At 47.3% G+C, this 13,747-nt stretch overlaps 1 protein-coding gene across 25 annotated transcripts in view; it reads left to right on the top strand.

Moving 5' to 3' along the window:
* The window catches only part of LOC138503201 (mucin-2-like), a 1,598,433-nt gene that overhangs the window by 1,234,471 nt on the left and 350,215 nt on the right, over positions 1 to 13,747 (top strand). For all 25 annotated transcript variants that reach the window (XM_069622774.1, XM_069622776.1, XM_069622767.1 and 22 more), the window contains one exon: positions 944 to 1,167. In XM_069622774.1, coding sequence (XP_069478875.1) covers positions 944 to 1,167 — 224 coding nt within the window. The remainder of the gene's footprint in view (positions 1 to 943; positions 1,168 to 13,747) is intronic.

The following is a 13,747-nucleotide window of genomic DNA, read 5'->3' as shown; positions in this document are numbered from 1 at the left end:
CAGTACTTCTCCCGGGTGGCAATGTGTCCAAATATTGGTCTCTATGAGCCTATGTTACCTGCTGCATGTAACATGCAGCTGCCTGCAGGCTAGCCACACCCTCTGCCACACCTGTCTGCCTGTCCCATACCCCTTTGCCTCCCTCATAATTCTACCATGCACCTGCACACGCCATCGGCCAGAAAGGAGAATTCTTTTCTAGCTGTCAGACTTAATCTACAGTTATAATATGGGCAGCCGGGGATTGAGTCCTATTATTGCAGGTTCAATAATTGAGTCTGATGTTAATGTTTACTTCTTGGTCTGTGTTACATGGTCACAGGTGAGTTGTTTCACAGGGCCAGCGATAGGACGGGTGCCCAGTGGTCAAATAGCTTTGCAGTAATGGCGGCAGTTTCCGATCAGCTGGCTTCCATTCTAATAAGGCTCACTGTAGACCTTCTGGCAGTGCTTTGCTAGATGCTCGTCCAGCAGTTCGACTGACTAGGATCGCTTCCAAGTGGGACACATCGTAGACACCAGCAGCAAGTTATTGTAGCCTGTTCACATGTCTACATTCTGCCAAAGTCTTTAAGCATTGGATTAGTGAACTACTATCCACGTAGATCAAGGAGAGGACTGAGTCATTTACTATTCAGTGAATACTATTCAGTGGTAGAGCTTTTGGGTTGGTAAAACACCATCCAAGCCATACTGGAATAAGGCACATCCGCGCGTTTTTATTATGGGGCCAGAGATGCCATTATGAAATGAGTCCCTGGTCAGCTTGGGCAAAACCCTCGGTGTGGCCTGCAGGATAGCTTCTGTTCAGACAGGGAATGTACCAGAGGGACTCAAGCCTCCATTTCGAGCCAGGGGTTGGAGTTGCCTGCAGTATTGGATTACAGGACTGTGTATCCATGTTGGGGTCTGTTCTCAACGCTTGATTTCTTCTTTCTTTCAGATAGCAGTGACATCAAGCCAACGGTTACATGTGAGTCCACAAAGGCGCACCTCGCCATCAGCAAGTGTCTGCTGCAGGGCTTGCACTATGACTACCACCACATGCACTATCTGAATGACTCCGGCAACTGCACAGCCGCTTATAGGGTGGACCGAGTCGACGGTAAATTCATGGTCATAGTGGAGACCCAGCAAAAGGCGGGATATTGTGGAAATGTCGTAACGGTAAGAACATCGGCAGCGTGTATTTTCTGTTCACTAGCATGTGCTTTACCAAAACAAAAACATACGTACCTTTGTGTCATTGTGCGGATCTGGAACAATAACAGCCTGTGTCTGGAGCCAAGTGGGAACCAGAAATGTAACTCCAAACATAATATTAAACTTTAACCTACATTTTAAGATTCTTTTTATGTGTAAATGACTCCTGATATTTTGATTTAGACTAAAAGCGATAACATTTATAATTCAAGCACTCTTGCTATACCAGGCTGGCGCAAACAATAATTCCCTTGGCTTTACAAGTCATCACCTAATACCCACTAGTCATCACTTCCTGAGAGTCCTGGATGTGGCCGGGCTCTCTCTTCTTGCCTGCCAGCCCACCTCTTCCAGGACCCTCTTCTTTCCATTGGCCTTCTGCCTTGGCCCACTTCTGCCTTGGCAACTTCAGCAGCACGGGCACACTGGACCTCGCTGGCTGATCCTGGATGCGGCCCAGCTCTCTCTCTTTTGCCTGCCAGCCCACCCCCTCCAGGGCCATTTTCTTGGTCACTGCCTGCAACTCCAGCAGCACGGGCGCTCTGGACCAACTGCCCCCTCCTACAGCGAACCAGTTGTCTCTGTCTGGGCCCTCCACTGACTGTCTCCGGCCTCTGTCTCTGCCTTGGCCACCACGTGCAACTTCAGCAGCGCGGGCGCACTGGACCTCACGGCTGCTCCTGGATGCGGCCCGGCTCCCTCTCCTTTACCTGCTAGCCCACCTCCTCCAGGGCCCTCTTCACTGCGCTAGCCCTTCTGCCTTGGCCACTGCCTGTATCTTCAGCAGTGCAGGCGCACCGGACCGACTGATTCCTCCCACAGTGTGCCAGTTATGTCTGCATGGGCCCTCCACTCACTGTCTCCAGCCCTCTCGCCTCTGGCGCCTGGCGTGTGCCTGGTCCCTCCACTGATTGGCTCTGTTCCTCTTTCCATCTGCCTTCTGGATGGGCCACTGCAGTCATCTGGCTGCTGTCGTCACTGGTCCTCACATCTGCTGATTGGCTCCGCTTCTCTTAACATCTGCCTTCGGAACGGGCTGCTGCAGTCAACTGGCCGATGCCTTCACCAGCCCTCACATCTCATCCTTGTGGTCATTGACGGCTGCTGCTGCTGCCCGCACTGTCCTCTCTGTGGCCCCCCACGGCAGCCTGGACCCTCCATTGGCCTACAGATAAGTTGTGTGTCCACTGTCCTACATTTACCTCGCTGACGCGCGGCTGCTGGGGCTACCCACCTTCTGACTGCATGCTGCCTGCCACCACCTGAGCTCAACCGGACCTCCAATCCCTGGCCCGACTACTGCGGATACCTGGCCATCGGTATCGTTGACTACCACCATCTGGACCCTTCCAGGCCACTTGCCGCCTGCCATCTCCTAGCCTTTTGCTGCCTGCTTTGGTCCTCGATCTCGCCATCCCAAAGGATCAACTGCGGCATTGCCCGCTCAGCTCTGACTGTGAACCACCCGTCATCACAGCTCCACGGACCATCTGAACCCACCCGGACCCTGACCGCCTGCCACCACCTTGACCCTCCATTGCCAGTCCAGTCCCCGGCTTTGACTGCTGTGGCTGCATACCCATCCTGGATCATAGCCCATCATCACCTGGTGGTTTTATCTGGTGGTTTTATCTAACTACAGCCTCCCTGTTCTGAAGCAACCACCCATTCCAGTGGAACTTGGCTGCCGTGTTGATTCGCCCTACTCCCTATGGATACCTTCGGTCCCCCCCTGCTGGCATTGGTGACTCCTCCTCCTGCCTTTCCCTGTACTGAATACTAGACCCCCATCTACAGTCTCTGACTTTTCTACTCCCCCCCCTTCCAGGCTGCTACCTTTTAGCTTCTCCTCCTGCTCAGCTCCAGCCCGCTGCTCTGTTCCTAGATTCATTTGCCCGGGTCCTGATTGACTTATCTCCCCATTGAGCCTTCCTTCTTTCCTCCCTCCTCCTTCCTCTATACACCTTCCCCCTTATTTTCCCCTTTATTCCTTCTTCATCATACCACTCTCCTCCCCTCTGTTATGGGTATTGCCAAAACTCTCTCTCCCCATCTCATAACTCTTCCCCATGTACATTCCCCTCTACAATCCCCTCCCCAATCTTCCCACTCCACACCTACCCCCCTCACCATCCTAACCTTATCTATCCCCCCCACTGCTCATCCCTCCAGCCTCATGAACATTGCTCTCTGGAACGCCAGATCCCTCTGCAATAAGACTGCTGCTGTCATGGACATGTTCTTTCGTCTCAACCTTCATTTCCTATGTCTAACCGAAACCTGGATCCCCCTTCACAACTCTACTGTCCCTGCTTCCCTCACCACCTCCTCTTCATCCTTCTCTCATATCTCTCACTCTACTGGTCGTGACGGTGGCATTGGCCTCCTCTTCCACCCTAACTACCTTTCCTCTACCGCCTCACCGCCTTCCTACTTTCCCTTCCTTTGAATACCTATACGAATCCTTTTCTTCCCCTCACCCTATCTCCTTTCTAATCATCTATCAGCCTCCTGGCCCCCTTTCCTACTTCTACACCGAACTTGATCACCTCCGTTCACTTATCTCTCCCTCCCCCTCTCCTCTAACTGTACTTGGTGACTTTAATATTCACCTCCCTACTTCCCCTCAATCCTCCCCCCTTTTCTCCATCCTTGACTCCTATCTCCTTTCCCCTCTCCCTTCCTCTCCTACTCACTCTTCTGGCTCCACTCTTGACCTTATCTTCAACTGAACCTACCCCTCTTCTACCATTTCTACACTACCTATCTACCTCTCTGACCATGCTTTACTCTCCTTCTCCCTTACTCCCCTTCCCCATCCATCTACTCCTATACCCTCCCCTACCATCTTTTCTCAACGTGACCATCGCAACTTTAATTTGTCTCTCTTTCTCAACACTTTCTCTTCCTCTCTCCCCCCACTCCCTGATTTCTCTTCCCTTTCGGCCAGTGAAGCACTATCCACTCTTTCCTCTTCTATCTCCTCCACTCTTGATCTACTTTACCCCCTCTCATCCTTCCGTCCTACTCGTAAACCCTCTCAACCATGGCTCTCTTCAACCTCTCTCCATGCGTCGTCTCCTTCGACGTCTCGAGCGACTATGGCTTAAATCTCCCTCATTATCCAACCAAATCTCATATTTCGCCTACCATTCTCTTTATGACTCATGCCTTACCTCGGCTAAACGATCCTACTACTCTAACCTTCTCCACTCCCAAGCCTCTCACCCTCGCCGTATTTTCCAAACCCTCTCTCGTCTGCTCTCCCCTCCTACCCCTGACCCTTCAGCCTCTTCCACTCTTTCTCCTTCTGACTTTGCAAACTTCTTCTCTTCCAAGATTCTTTCTCTTCGTCAAAAAATTAACTGCTCGTCTTACCCCTCGGCCTCCCTCCCTATTCCCCTTCAACCTGCATGTCTGACTTCTCGCCTGTCTCCCCTTCTGACGTGTCCCTCCTCCTGTCCAAAGCCCACCCCACGTCTGCTCCAACTGACCCTCTCCCCTCCCTTCTTATACCCAAGATCTACCCTCTTATTATTCCCTACTTATCTTCCTTCTTCACCGCCTTTCCTCAGCCACCTTCCACTCAGCATTCAAGCATGCCACTATCATACCTATTCTGAAGAAACCTTCTGCTGATCCCCTTCTTACCTCCTCTTTCCTCTCTAAACTACTTGAACGCCTTGCCTATTCCCAGCTCTCAACCTTGTCACCAATCTTTCTCTCCTACCCCCCTCTCAATCTGGCTTCCGACCTAAACACTTCCTGAAACTGCCCTCACTTATATCCTTAACTCCCTCCTCTGCGCCCGATACTCTAAGCAATCCTCTGTCCTTATTCTCCTTGACCTTTCTGCTGCTTTCGACAATGTTGATCACCCCCTACTTGTCAACACTCTTTCTTCCTTTGGTTTCAAAGGTTCTGTTCTTAACTGGCTCTCCTCTTACCTCTCCTCCCGCTCATTCACTGTCTCCTGGGGCGACGTTCCTCCCCTAACCTCCCTTTGGAGTACGGCGTACCCCAAGGTTTGGTTCTTGGCCCTTTCATATTCTCTCTCTACACCTCTCTCCTTGCCCATGTTATCTCTTCATTTGGTATTTCTCACCATTTCTATGCTGATGACACCCAACTCTTCCTTTCTTTCTCGTTCTTCTCCTCTGACCTCTACCTTAAACTCTCTTCCTGTCTTACTGCCATTAAAAACTGGATGCCATCCCGCTTTCTTTCCCTCAATAGTGATAAGACTGAAGTCTTATTTTTCCTCTCCAACACTCTTCCCCCTTCCTCTCCTCCACCTTTCATTCACTTTCCCCCCTCTAATTTTCCTATCTCTGCCCACGCTCGCAATCTAGGCATTTACTTTGACTCCTCCATCTCCTATTCCCACCATATTTCTCTTAACTCTCACGCCTGTCGCTACCACCACTTTAATATTTGCAAAGTCCGCTGCTCTCTCACCTTCCATGCTACTAAACTTTGAATCTCCTCCCTTATCTTCTCTCGCCTCTTCTACTGCTGCTCTTTACTCTTTGGACTACCTGCTTCTCACCTCGCCCCCCTCAAATCTATCTACCATTCTGCCATCCGTACCCTCTGTTTCCTTGCCTCCCAAGACTCCATTTCTTCTTCGCTTTCCTTCTTTGGCTGGCTTCCCTTTTACTCCCAACTTAAATTTCATTTCCTCTGTCTAGTCTTTAAATCTTTCCATGACATTGCTCCCCCTTATCTCTCCTCTCTCCCCTCTTTCTACACTCCTTCCCGCTCCCTTTGTTCAGCTGACCACTTCCTTCTCACTGTCCGTCCTTCCCCGTGTGCCTCCTCCCATTTCCGCTCCTTTCAGCTCCTAGCCCCCCTGCACTGGAACTCCTTACCTCTATCAATCCGCTCTATACCAACCTTCTCTTCCTTCCGCACTTCCTTGAAATTTCTCCTTCTCCACTCCCCGCCATGAAACCTTCCCCTCCTCTCATTCTCTCTCTTTCCCTCAAATCTTCCCTATGATCCTCTACCTTCCCCTTCCCCTCCCTCATTCTCACCCTTATACCCATTCTGTTTCCCTCCTCCTTCCCTTCCTCACCCTTCCCTCTTTCCTCTTCCCTCACAGTTTAATTGCTCTACTTACTGTTTTGTTGGTTTGATTCATGATTGTAAATTTCTTCTACTGTTATAATGTTATATGTATTCTGTTGTTAAAATGTAAAGTGTTTTGGATTAAAGCGCTATATAAACACAGTAAATACAAATACAAATGGAATGGGGCATGTTGATATGTATGTGTTCTCAGTGAACTGATTGCAATGCAGTCCAAACTCAAAATAAAGTCAATGGCGGCATGGCCTGGCACACCGAGGAAAATGTATGGGCGCCTGAGAGCTCCTACAACATCAGGGAGTTAAAGCATTGTATAGCTCTGTGAGACATTGGCAACAACCTCCTAAATCATCACACCACGCAGAGTAATGCCCACAGAGACTCCCAGCGAAGCCTGGGCTGACTAGTCGGCGGGCAACGTGCAAAGTCGGATCTGGCCCACTGAGAGGTCTGTGAGCTCGACCTGAGGCTGCAGGGGGTCTCCCCGCTGTCTGGCTCGGCAGCGTCGATCACCCACCTGTTTTCTCCTGTGGTATCCACTCATGACCCGACTGAGCGGTCCCTCCCATGCTCTGTCTCTGGAAGTGAGCTCACTTACATGCAGTGGGCGCTTTGCTCCCACACAAGCTTGAGATATGTCACTTGGACCCCAGAGTAGACCCAGGCTGCTCCCGTGACAATGATCCAGACGGCCATCGGCCCAGCTATATCAGGCCACTCCAGAGTGCAGAGTGTTGCAGTGTTGTGAAGAGTGGAGCCGGAAGTCTGTCTACGGCTTCTATTGCTGCTGCTGCTGCCTGTGGTCCAGTGAACAAATACAGCCACGCTTTGCAGAGCGAAAATGGAGTGACTGCAGAGTTCTGCAGTGTTTTGGTGTAGCAGTGTGGAGGGGAAGCCGGCTCTGCTCCAGATCGCGACGCGCCCCCTACATCTCAGGACGAAGAGCCTAGCAGAATCTAAACGCGGCAAAAGGTGAGACGGCGGGAGACGTTTGAGTCCCTGAAGACTTTTTAGCCCCCCAAAGTTTGCAGCACCCTACTGCCGATTTCCATTGCATTTGGGGATCACCCAGATATGATGGGGGGGAGTGGCTTTGGGGGACTCAGAACTATTAGTTCAGCCAATTCAAGGAAGCCCCCCTGGGGCGTAAACAGTTACAGGCAGAGCCATTATCTAGATACAGACTGGGACGTTGCCAGGGAGGCTTCTTCCCAGCCCTCCGATAAAGGGAGCTGGAATAGAACCCCTCTACAGCCTTTGGAGAACATGACAACACTGCATAAGCCCCAAACCACTATGTGTGGTGTGGAACATCCTACAGTAAAGAAGCAGGAGGCTGCTGAAAAAACGAGAGGTGATCTACCGAAATGCTCTACTACCACAGGGCTGGAGAAAAGGCTTGAAGAGAGGCATAATGGCTTGGATTACAACCTCCACCCTAATAGGGAGGCGAGTGCCTTTATGGAAAGTGTATTCCAGACCTCCTGGGGAGACGGCCGATGTAGTTGTTCCTGCCTAGCAACAAGGGCCCAGTGAGGGTGAGCATGGAGAAAGAAGCACACGGCTGTAAGAAACAAAATTATTGGTGCAGGTTGTTGTGCTAATAACCACACTGGCACAGTTCCTTGAAGTGGGTTTATTAGCATAGATTAAGAGATACAGACAAGACCTCCAACCTGTTCAGCAGCCTCCATCAACTGACAACTTTGAGGCATAACAAACAGCCTGGAAGTTCTAATAAGAATGCTCTGACACACCAAGCTAAGCATGATGCATAACATTCTACACATTGTAATAGAAGACACTGAGAATGCAATACATCCTATATTAAGCATATACATAACACAGGTGGCTCACCTTTCAAAAGATATATTGGACTTAACATGCAAAATTGAAAGATAAAAACACGTAAGTCTTGCGAGCCTAAATGGAAGAATAGATAACGAATCCTGGCTGAGCCATAACTGTGCTATTGTTCCATCCGCTGAAGAGGTTTTCTATCCAGAGCAGAATAGCCGTAAATCACTGGATAAGGGGATGGAAGGTACTATGAGTAGAAGATTGGGGGGCGCCAGGGAACAAGGGCTGGTTTCACCACAACCAGATGCGGAGTCAGGGTACTCTGACAGCAGTGTATCCTGTACCTCGACGGAGAAAGGAGGCATAATCCGATGCCCATCTTCGAGAGTAGAAACAGAGAAACTCACATTTTACATAGGGATCTAGCCCACCTACATAGCACCTTGATGGCAGTGCTCACAATATCTCTAGCCCCCTTTGGCAAGTTATATGAATTCCTCAATGACACTGTAAAAGATCAGGCAACCCTGATAGCAATGGCCCACTCAAAAATGGGTTACTTAGAAGGCTTTGCGGTAAAGGTCCAAGAGCGGCTTGATAAAGAAGCTTTAGAGTCAGTAAATTGGAAAAACCGGCTATGTGATTTGGCAAGGATAGAAGAAATGGACAAATCGACACTGATGGAAGCCATGTTAGAAGACTGTAAGTGGATGCAGAGCCATTTAAAAAAACCAACCAAGGACGGCCGAATGGAGGTTTGAGGAGGAGTCAGTGAGACCTCCCAATTTAGGGAAGAATATGAATGGTATTAAGATCCCAGAGGCGACATTAGGTTGTCGAGATGAACCTCTGAGGAGGGGCGATAGTGTGGGGGAAGGGGTAGTAATTGTTAACAACCCAGCTCAGGAGCAGCAGGGTTTGGCTCCTCTGAAAACTCATAAAGATCAGCTCCCAGCACCCCCTGAAGCAAATGTATTACCAATCTTCCAAAATACAGCACCAATGGGGGGGGCTTGCCCCAAGATAAGTCAATGCTCCCAACCCCTAAAAACACAAAGGACATGAAAATGGGGCCTGATCGAAAGTCAAATGGGTCTCGGGCCTTCATGAGGAATTTAAGAACGCCACCTCCAATTTCCCCAGCTCCAAAAGGATGGGGAAATGAGCTTAGCACAAAGCCCTCAAAATCTAAGAACAACCCCTGCAACATATAGGCAGCAGCAATTGCAGGGAGATGGGACATCTGAATCAATGTCAGATTCATGTCTGAGCGATTTAATGGAAATAATTGATATATGAGGGGGATGACGGGAAATATGTGAGCAGTTCTGACTTGCTCGCTTATTGTCTCCCAAAGGTCACCCTCCAGTGCTACCTACACATATCCTGAGCTACATCAGAGGGCGAGTTAATCTACATATATATTGTTGAAGCTGGGAGTACTTGCGATTGGGACTACTTCAGATCTCTGGGGCTTCATACAGCACAACCTATAGGGTCTCTCTTAGTTCCACAAACAGTCCCTTTAGGTTCTAATATTTACTTTTGTCATTCTCTGTAAGCTTATATTTGAATTTTAGAAAGTCAAAAGATAACAAGCCACCACCAGGCCAAAATTATTAATCCACAGGATACGTGCTTCGATACAGGCATTTCACTGCAATGGTTGAATACCTAACTTAAGTGCTGGATTGTCCAAGAAGTTCTCTCCCATTATCCAAGAGGCCTTCTTTGAACACTTTTACTGTGGTGTTGATCACAGATAGGGAAATGCTCCTAAAAGTACAGGCTCACGGGTTAGGAGTGGTGGCAGCGGAGCAGATGCTGCAGCAGTGCCATAGGCAGCTTTTGGTGCTGTGGGGGCAGACAGCTCCTGAAGGAGTAGTACAGCTCATTGGCAACACGCTCGTCTTGGAAGCAAGATGGCGCGGAGCAACACAGTCTCGAATCCCATGTCTGTGCCTAGAAACCTCTTTGGTATTAAGCGCGTAAAAAAAAAAAACAATAATAATTATAAAAGGGGCACCAAGATTCTAAAGGATTCATGTGTCGAGCCCTCACGAGATGATAAATGTTTTCAATGGAGGGGCCTACATGTTTCCTCAAATTAGTGCAGACGAACGAGCGTAGTGAGGGAAGGGTTCGGGGAATTTCCCCCCTGAGAAAATATCTAAAGATAATCTACCGAAATGATGAATTTTGCAGAGCAATGTTGGTTTAAAATGAGAAAAAAATGAGGTAAAAAGCCATACAATTTACAGTTGGCTGTTTAGAGTAACACATGAAAAAATGTAATGCCATATCAGCAACAATATACTTGCATGAGGCTTCAGCCACAACCTATTTCACTTTAAATCACATACATGCAGGTTGGAGCGCTTCATGCATGTGATTTAAAGTTACCGTTCTAATGGCAAGGATAGGTTGTGGCAGCAGGTACATGCTTGTGATTTAAAGTGGCCATTAATGGCATAGAAAGGTTGCATCCCACAACCTATCTTTGCCAGTAATGGTCACTGAAAATCACATGCATGAAGCTGTGACAGCCTGTGCCAGCACTCTGCAATTGATTTACAGGGACCATCCATACAAAATGTATGGATGGTCCCAGTAAATCCATAAATGCATACCCTGATGCATACATACATCACACCACTCACTTACCTTAAATTGGCAGGGGCAAGGTGCACACTGGACAAGTTTAGGCATGCAGCGCAGTGCTCCCAGCAAGTACTTGAATTCCTGGGGTACACTGGCACAGAGTATGCAACAATGCTAATGCAGTTGCCATGACACGCATCCGCGCGCCACTCACAGGGTTTTAAAAAAAAAATATCACATGGGCTGTCACTCAGTTAGTGCCCTGATTCAGTGCCAGCACTGTGGATTTAATAAACAAAAACAACCCCAAAAGTGGTGAGGCCTGCCGCACTGCGATCCACGCATCGGCATACCTGTAGGGCCCGATTCTCAAAAAGCGCAGTGTGCATGCTAAACAGCTTGCTTCCCTGCCCTTTTTCCTGATGCCCAGGCACCACGCTTACTCTCAAGTGGGCATGGGTATCAGCGCAGTGCACGACACAGAAGTGTCATGCACTGTCTGCAATCTGTCTGTTTTTGTAGAAAACGGGCGGATTGCAATCTCGGCAGTTGTTTCAATAAATAGCCAGGTAATCGCAAATTTTACAAAAGTGCTGCAGAGTACATTATATATCTATATCAATATAATTATATTGCTATATATATATATCAGATTGCATTCCGTCAAGAGAGCCCTCTTGTCGAAAAAGTGAGCCACACTACACAGCGTGGGTGTGCAACGGGTATGCATACAGGGTTTCTCCTTGAAAAGAACGGGTTGCGAACCATCCATTTTGCAGTGCAAAAGTGTCCTTTATTTCACAAAATTCATTCACAGTTACAAAAATATTAAAATCAAGGGTTAGCAACCCCAGCCCGGCATCACAACAATGGAGGCCAACAACGGGACGACGCGTTTCGCTACTTCCTGTAGCTTGATCACATGGTTCCCGCCTGGCCACAGCATACACTTACACTCTTTGATTCTGGTCGTTAGTCATAGAAAGAGGACTACCCTGTTCTCTAGGGCCCATAGTAAAATCACTGCCTATGTATGTTCCATATAGATTGGTCGTAGATTTCTCACACATTCCCATAGTTGTGCCAATACAGGTCACTTTCAGTGTTCAATAAAATGTGTAAAATACTGTTCACAGTGAATTCACAACCCATAATACCTGTTGCTCATTATTCTATAGGATAAGCAATGTCGATTATAACTGCCCTCGTTTAAATTGCATAGTGCAGTATTCTTGACAGGAATCCTAGGCATAGTGCCCAGATTATACGTGTCTTTTAAGATAGAGTCGATAATTATGTACTTAATTCTGTGAAAAAACGGGAATGTCAGATGTTCATTCAAAAACGGGGATATTTCACAAAAGTGCGAAAGTGAGTGCAAATGGATTCAAAATGATTGCTCACATAGTGTGTGATTCCCTCGTTTATGATGAATCTTCATACATCAAATAGGGACCAACTATTTTGCCCGGTAACCAACCTTGTGACCGCTTTCTAGGTTTGCCCGACGTTGTACATCCAATTTCACACCCCTTAGAGATTAAGTATAGACAGCATGTCCAGCATATAGAACCCTGTTGTCAAATTCGACCAGATCTCCATACGAACTCAGATAGAATGCATTTCTTTTTTTAAAACATCGTCTATGGAATGTAACCCTACAGTCCTTCTATTAACTCTATAATGGCCAGAATCTCTAATATTTGCCATAGGCAAGAACATTAAAAGCCTTCCGACAAACCAAACCGTTTGTACAGAGGTATTAAAAATGAGCATTACAATTCATATTCCATAATGGTAAGAGACAGTTGATCACAGTTTAAACTTGTGGGTATAATACACAAATGTCTAACTCCCATAGCTGAATCTTTGTTGAAGAGTTAGAGTGAGAAACATCAATTTATGTTTGCGTATATTAATGGCATGGTTAGGCAATTTACTTAGTTGCCTCAATGTGTCCACGTTGAGACTTAATAGCATAGCGGGATGGGGACATGCTAAGTGGAATATATAAGTCTCATCCATGAGTGGCTGAAAGATCTATCTTTCTATTGCCACACATTCTGCTCATTCTCCCAAGAAGGTGTATAGTTCTTCGTCTATATTATGTCCCGAAGGGGTCTTACTCTCAAAGTCTATAATACACCGGGTCTCATGTTGTCTTAGCAGTTTTTCTCTATTGCCACCTCTCAGACCAATATTTACTTGTTTCAACCCAAAGAAAGAGAAGTCGCATAGCTTCCCTCCGTGTGTTTCCCAAAAGTGTTTGGCTATAGGATAAGTAAAGTCTCTGTTCTTAACTGCCCTGGTATGTTGTAGAATCCTCAGTTTTAATCTGCATTTGGTGCTACCTACATACCATTTACAACAGGTGCATTTCAGAACATAAACAATATTTTCTGAGTCACAGGTGATTTTTTCCGTGATGGGTAGACTGGTTTTCAGAATAGGATGCACATATGTGGTGCATTCGTCCGCATATTTGCAGATTTTACACTTCGAGCATTTGAAAAAACCTTCTTTTCTTTGTGTTAGCCAGGTAGATGGATTCTTCTTGGGTTTGGGTGCCATGTAGCTGCTCACTAGTAAGTCCTTAATGGATTTGCATTTCTGAAAGGAGAAATTCAGATATGGTCCAAGTGTGCCTTGTAGATCTTCATCTGTGGTTAGTACATGCCAATACTTTTTCACAATAGTTTTAATCATCTTGGCAGTCTGACCATAAGTTAATACCAGCCGTACTTTGTCTCTCTCCGTCAGTGACTCATGTTCAGCATTGGGTTCCACTAATAATGACATCCTCTCCCGTTGTCGTGCTCTCAAATACGCACGTTCAATTATTCTTTTGGGATATTTTGTTTACTGAATCCCCAAGCAGTAATTTTACTTTCTCTGTCATAAGTCTCAATTTTAGTGCAGTTTCTTCTTAAGCAAACAAACTCTCCATACGGAATGATCCAAACCAGATTCTTACAGTGGGCACTATTGGCATGCAAAGGCATATTGACACCTGTGGGTTTTCTGAACAATTCACTCTTAATTTTTCCATCTT

Source organism: Ambystoma mexicanum, chromosome 11 (genome assembly GCF_040938575.1).
Source record: "Ambystoma mexicanum isolate Mex_15411 chromosome 11, UKY_AmexF1_1, whole genome shotgun sequence".
Classification (NCBI taxonomy): Eukaryota; Metazoa; Chordata; class Amphibia; order Caudata; family Ambystomatidae; genus Ambystoma; species Ambystoma mexicanum.
The sequence above is the reverse complement of the archived record's forward strand: the minus strand, read 5'-3'. Positions and strand labels throughout refer to the sequence as shown.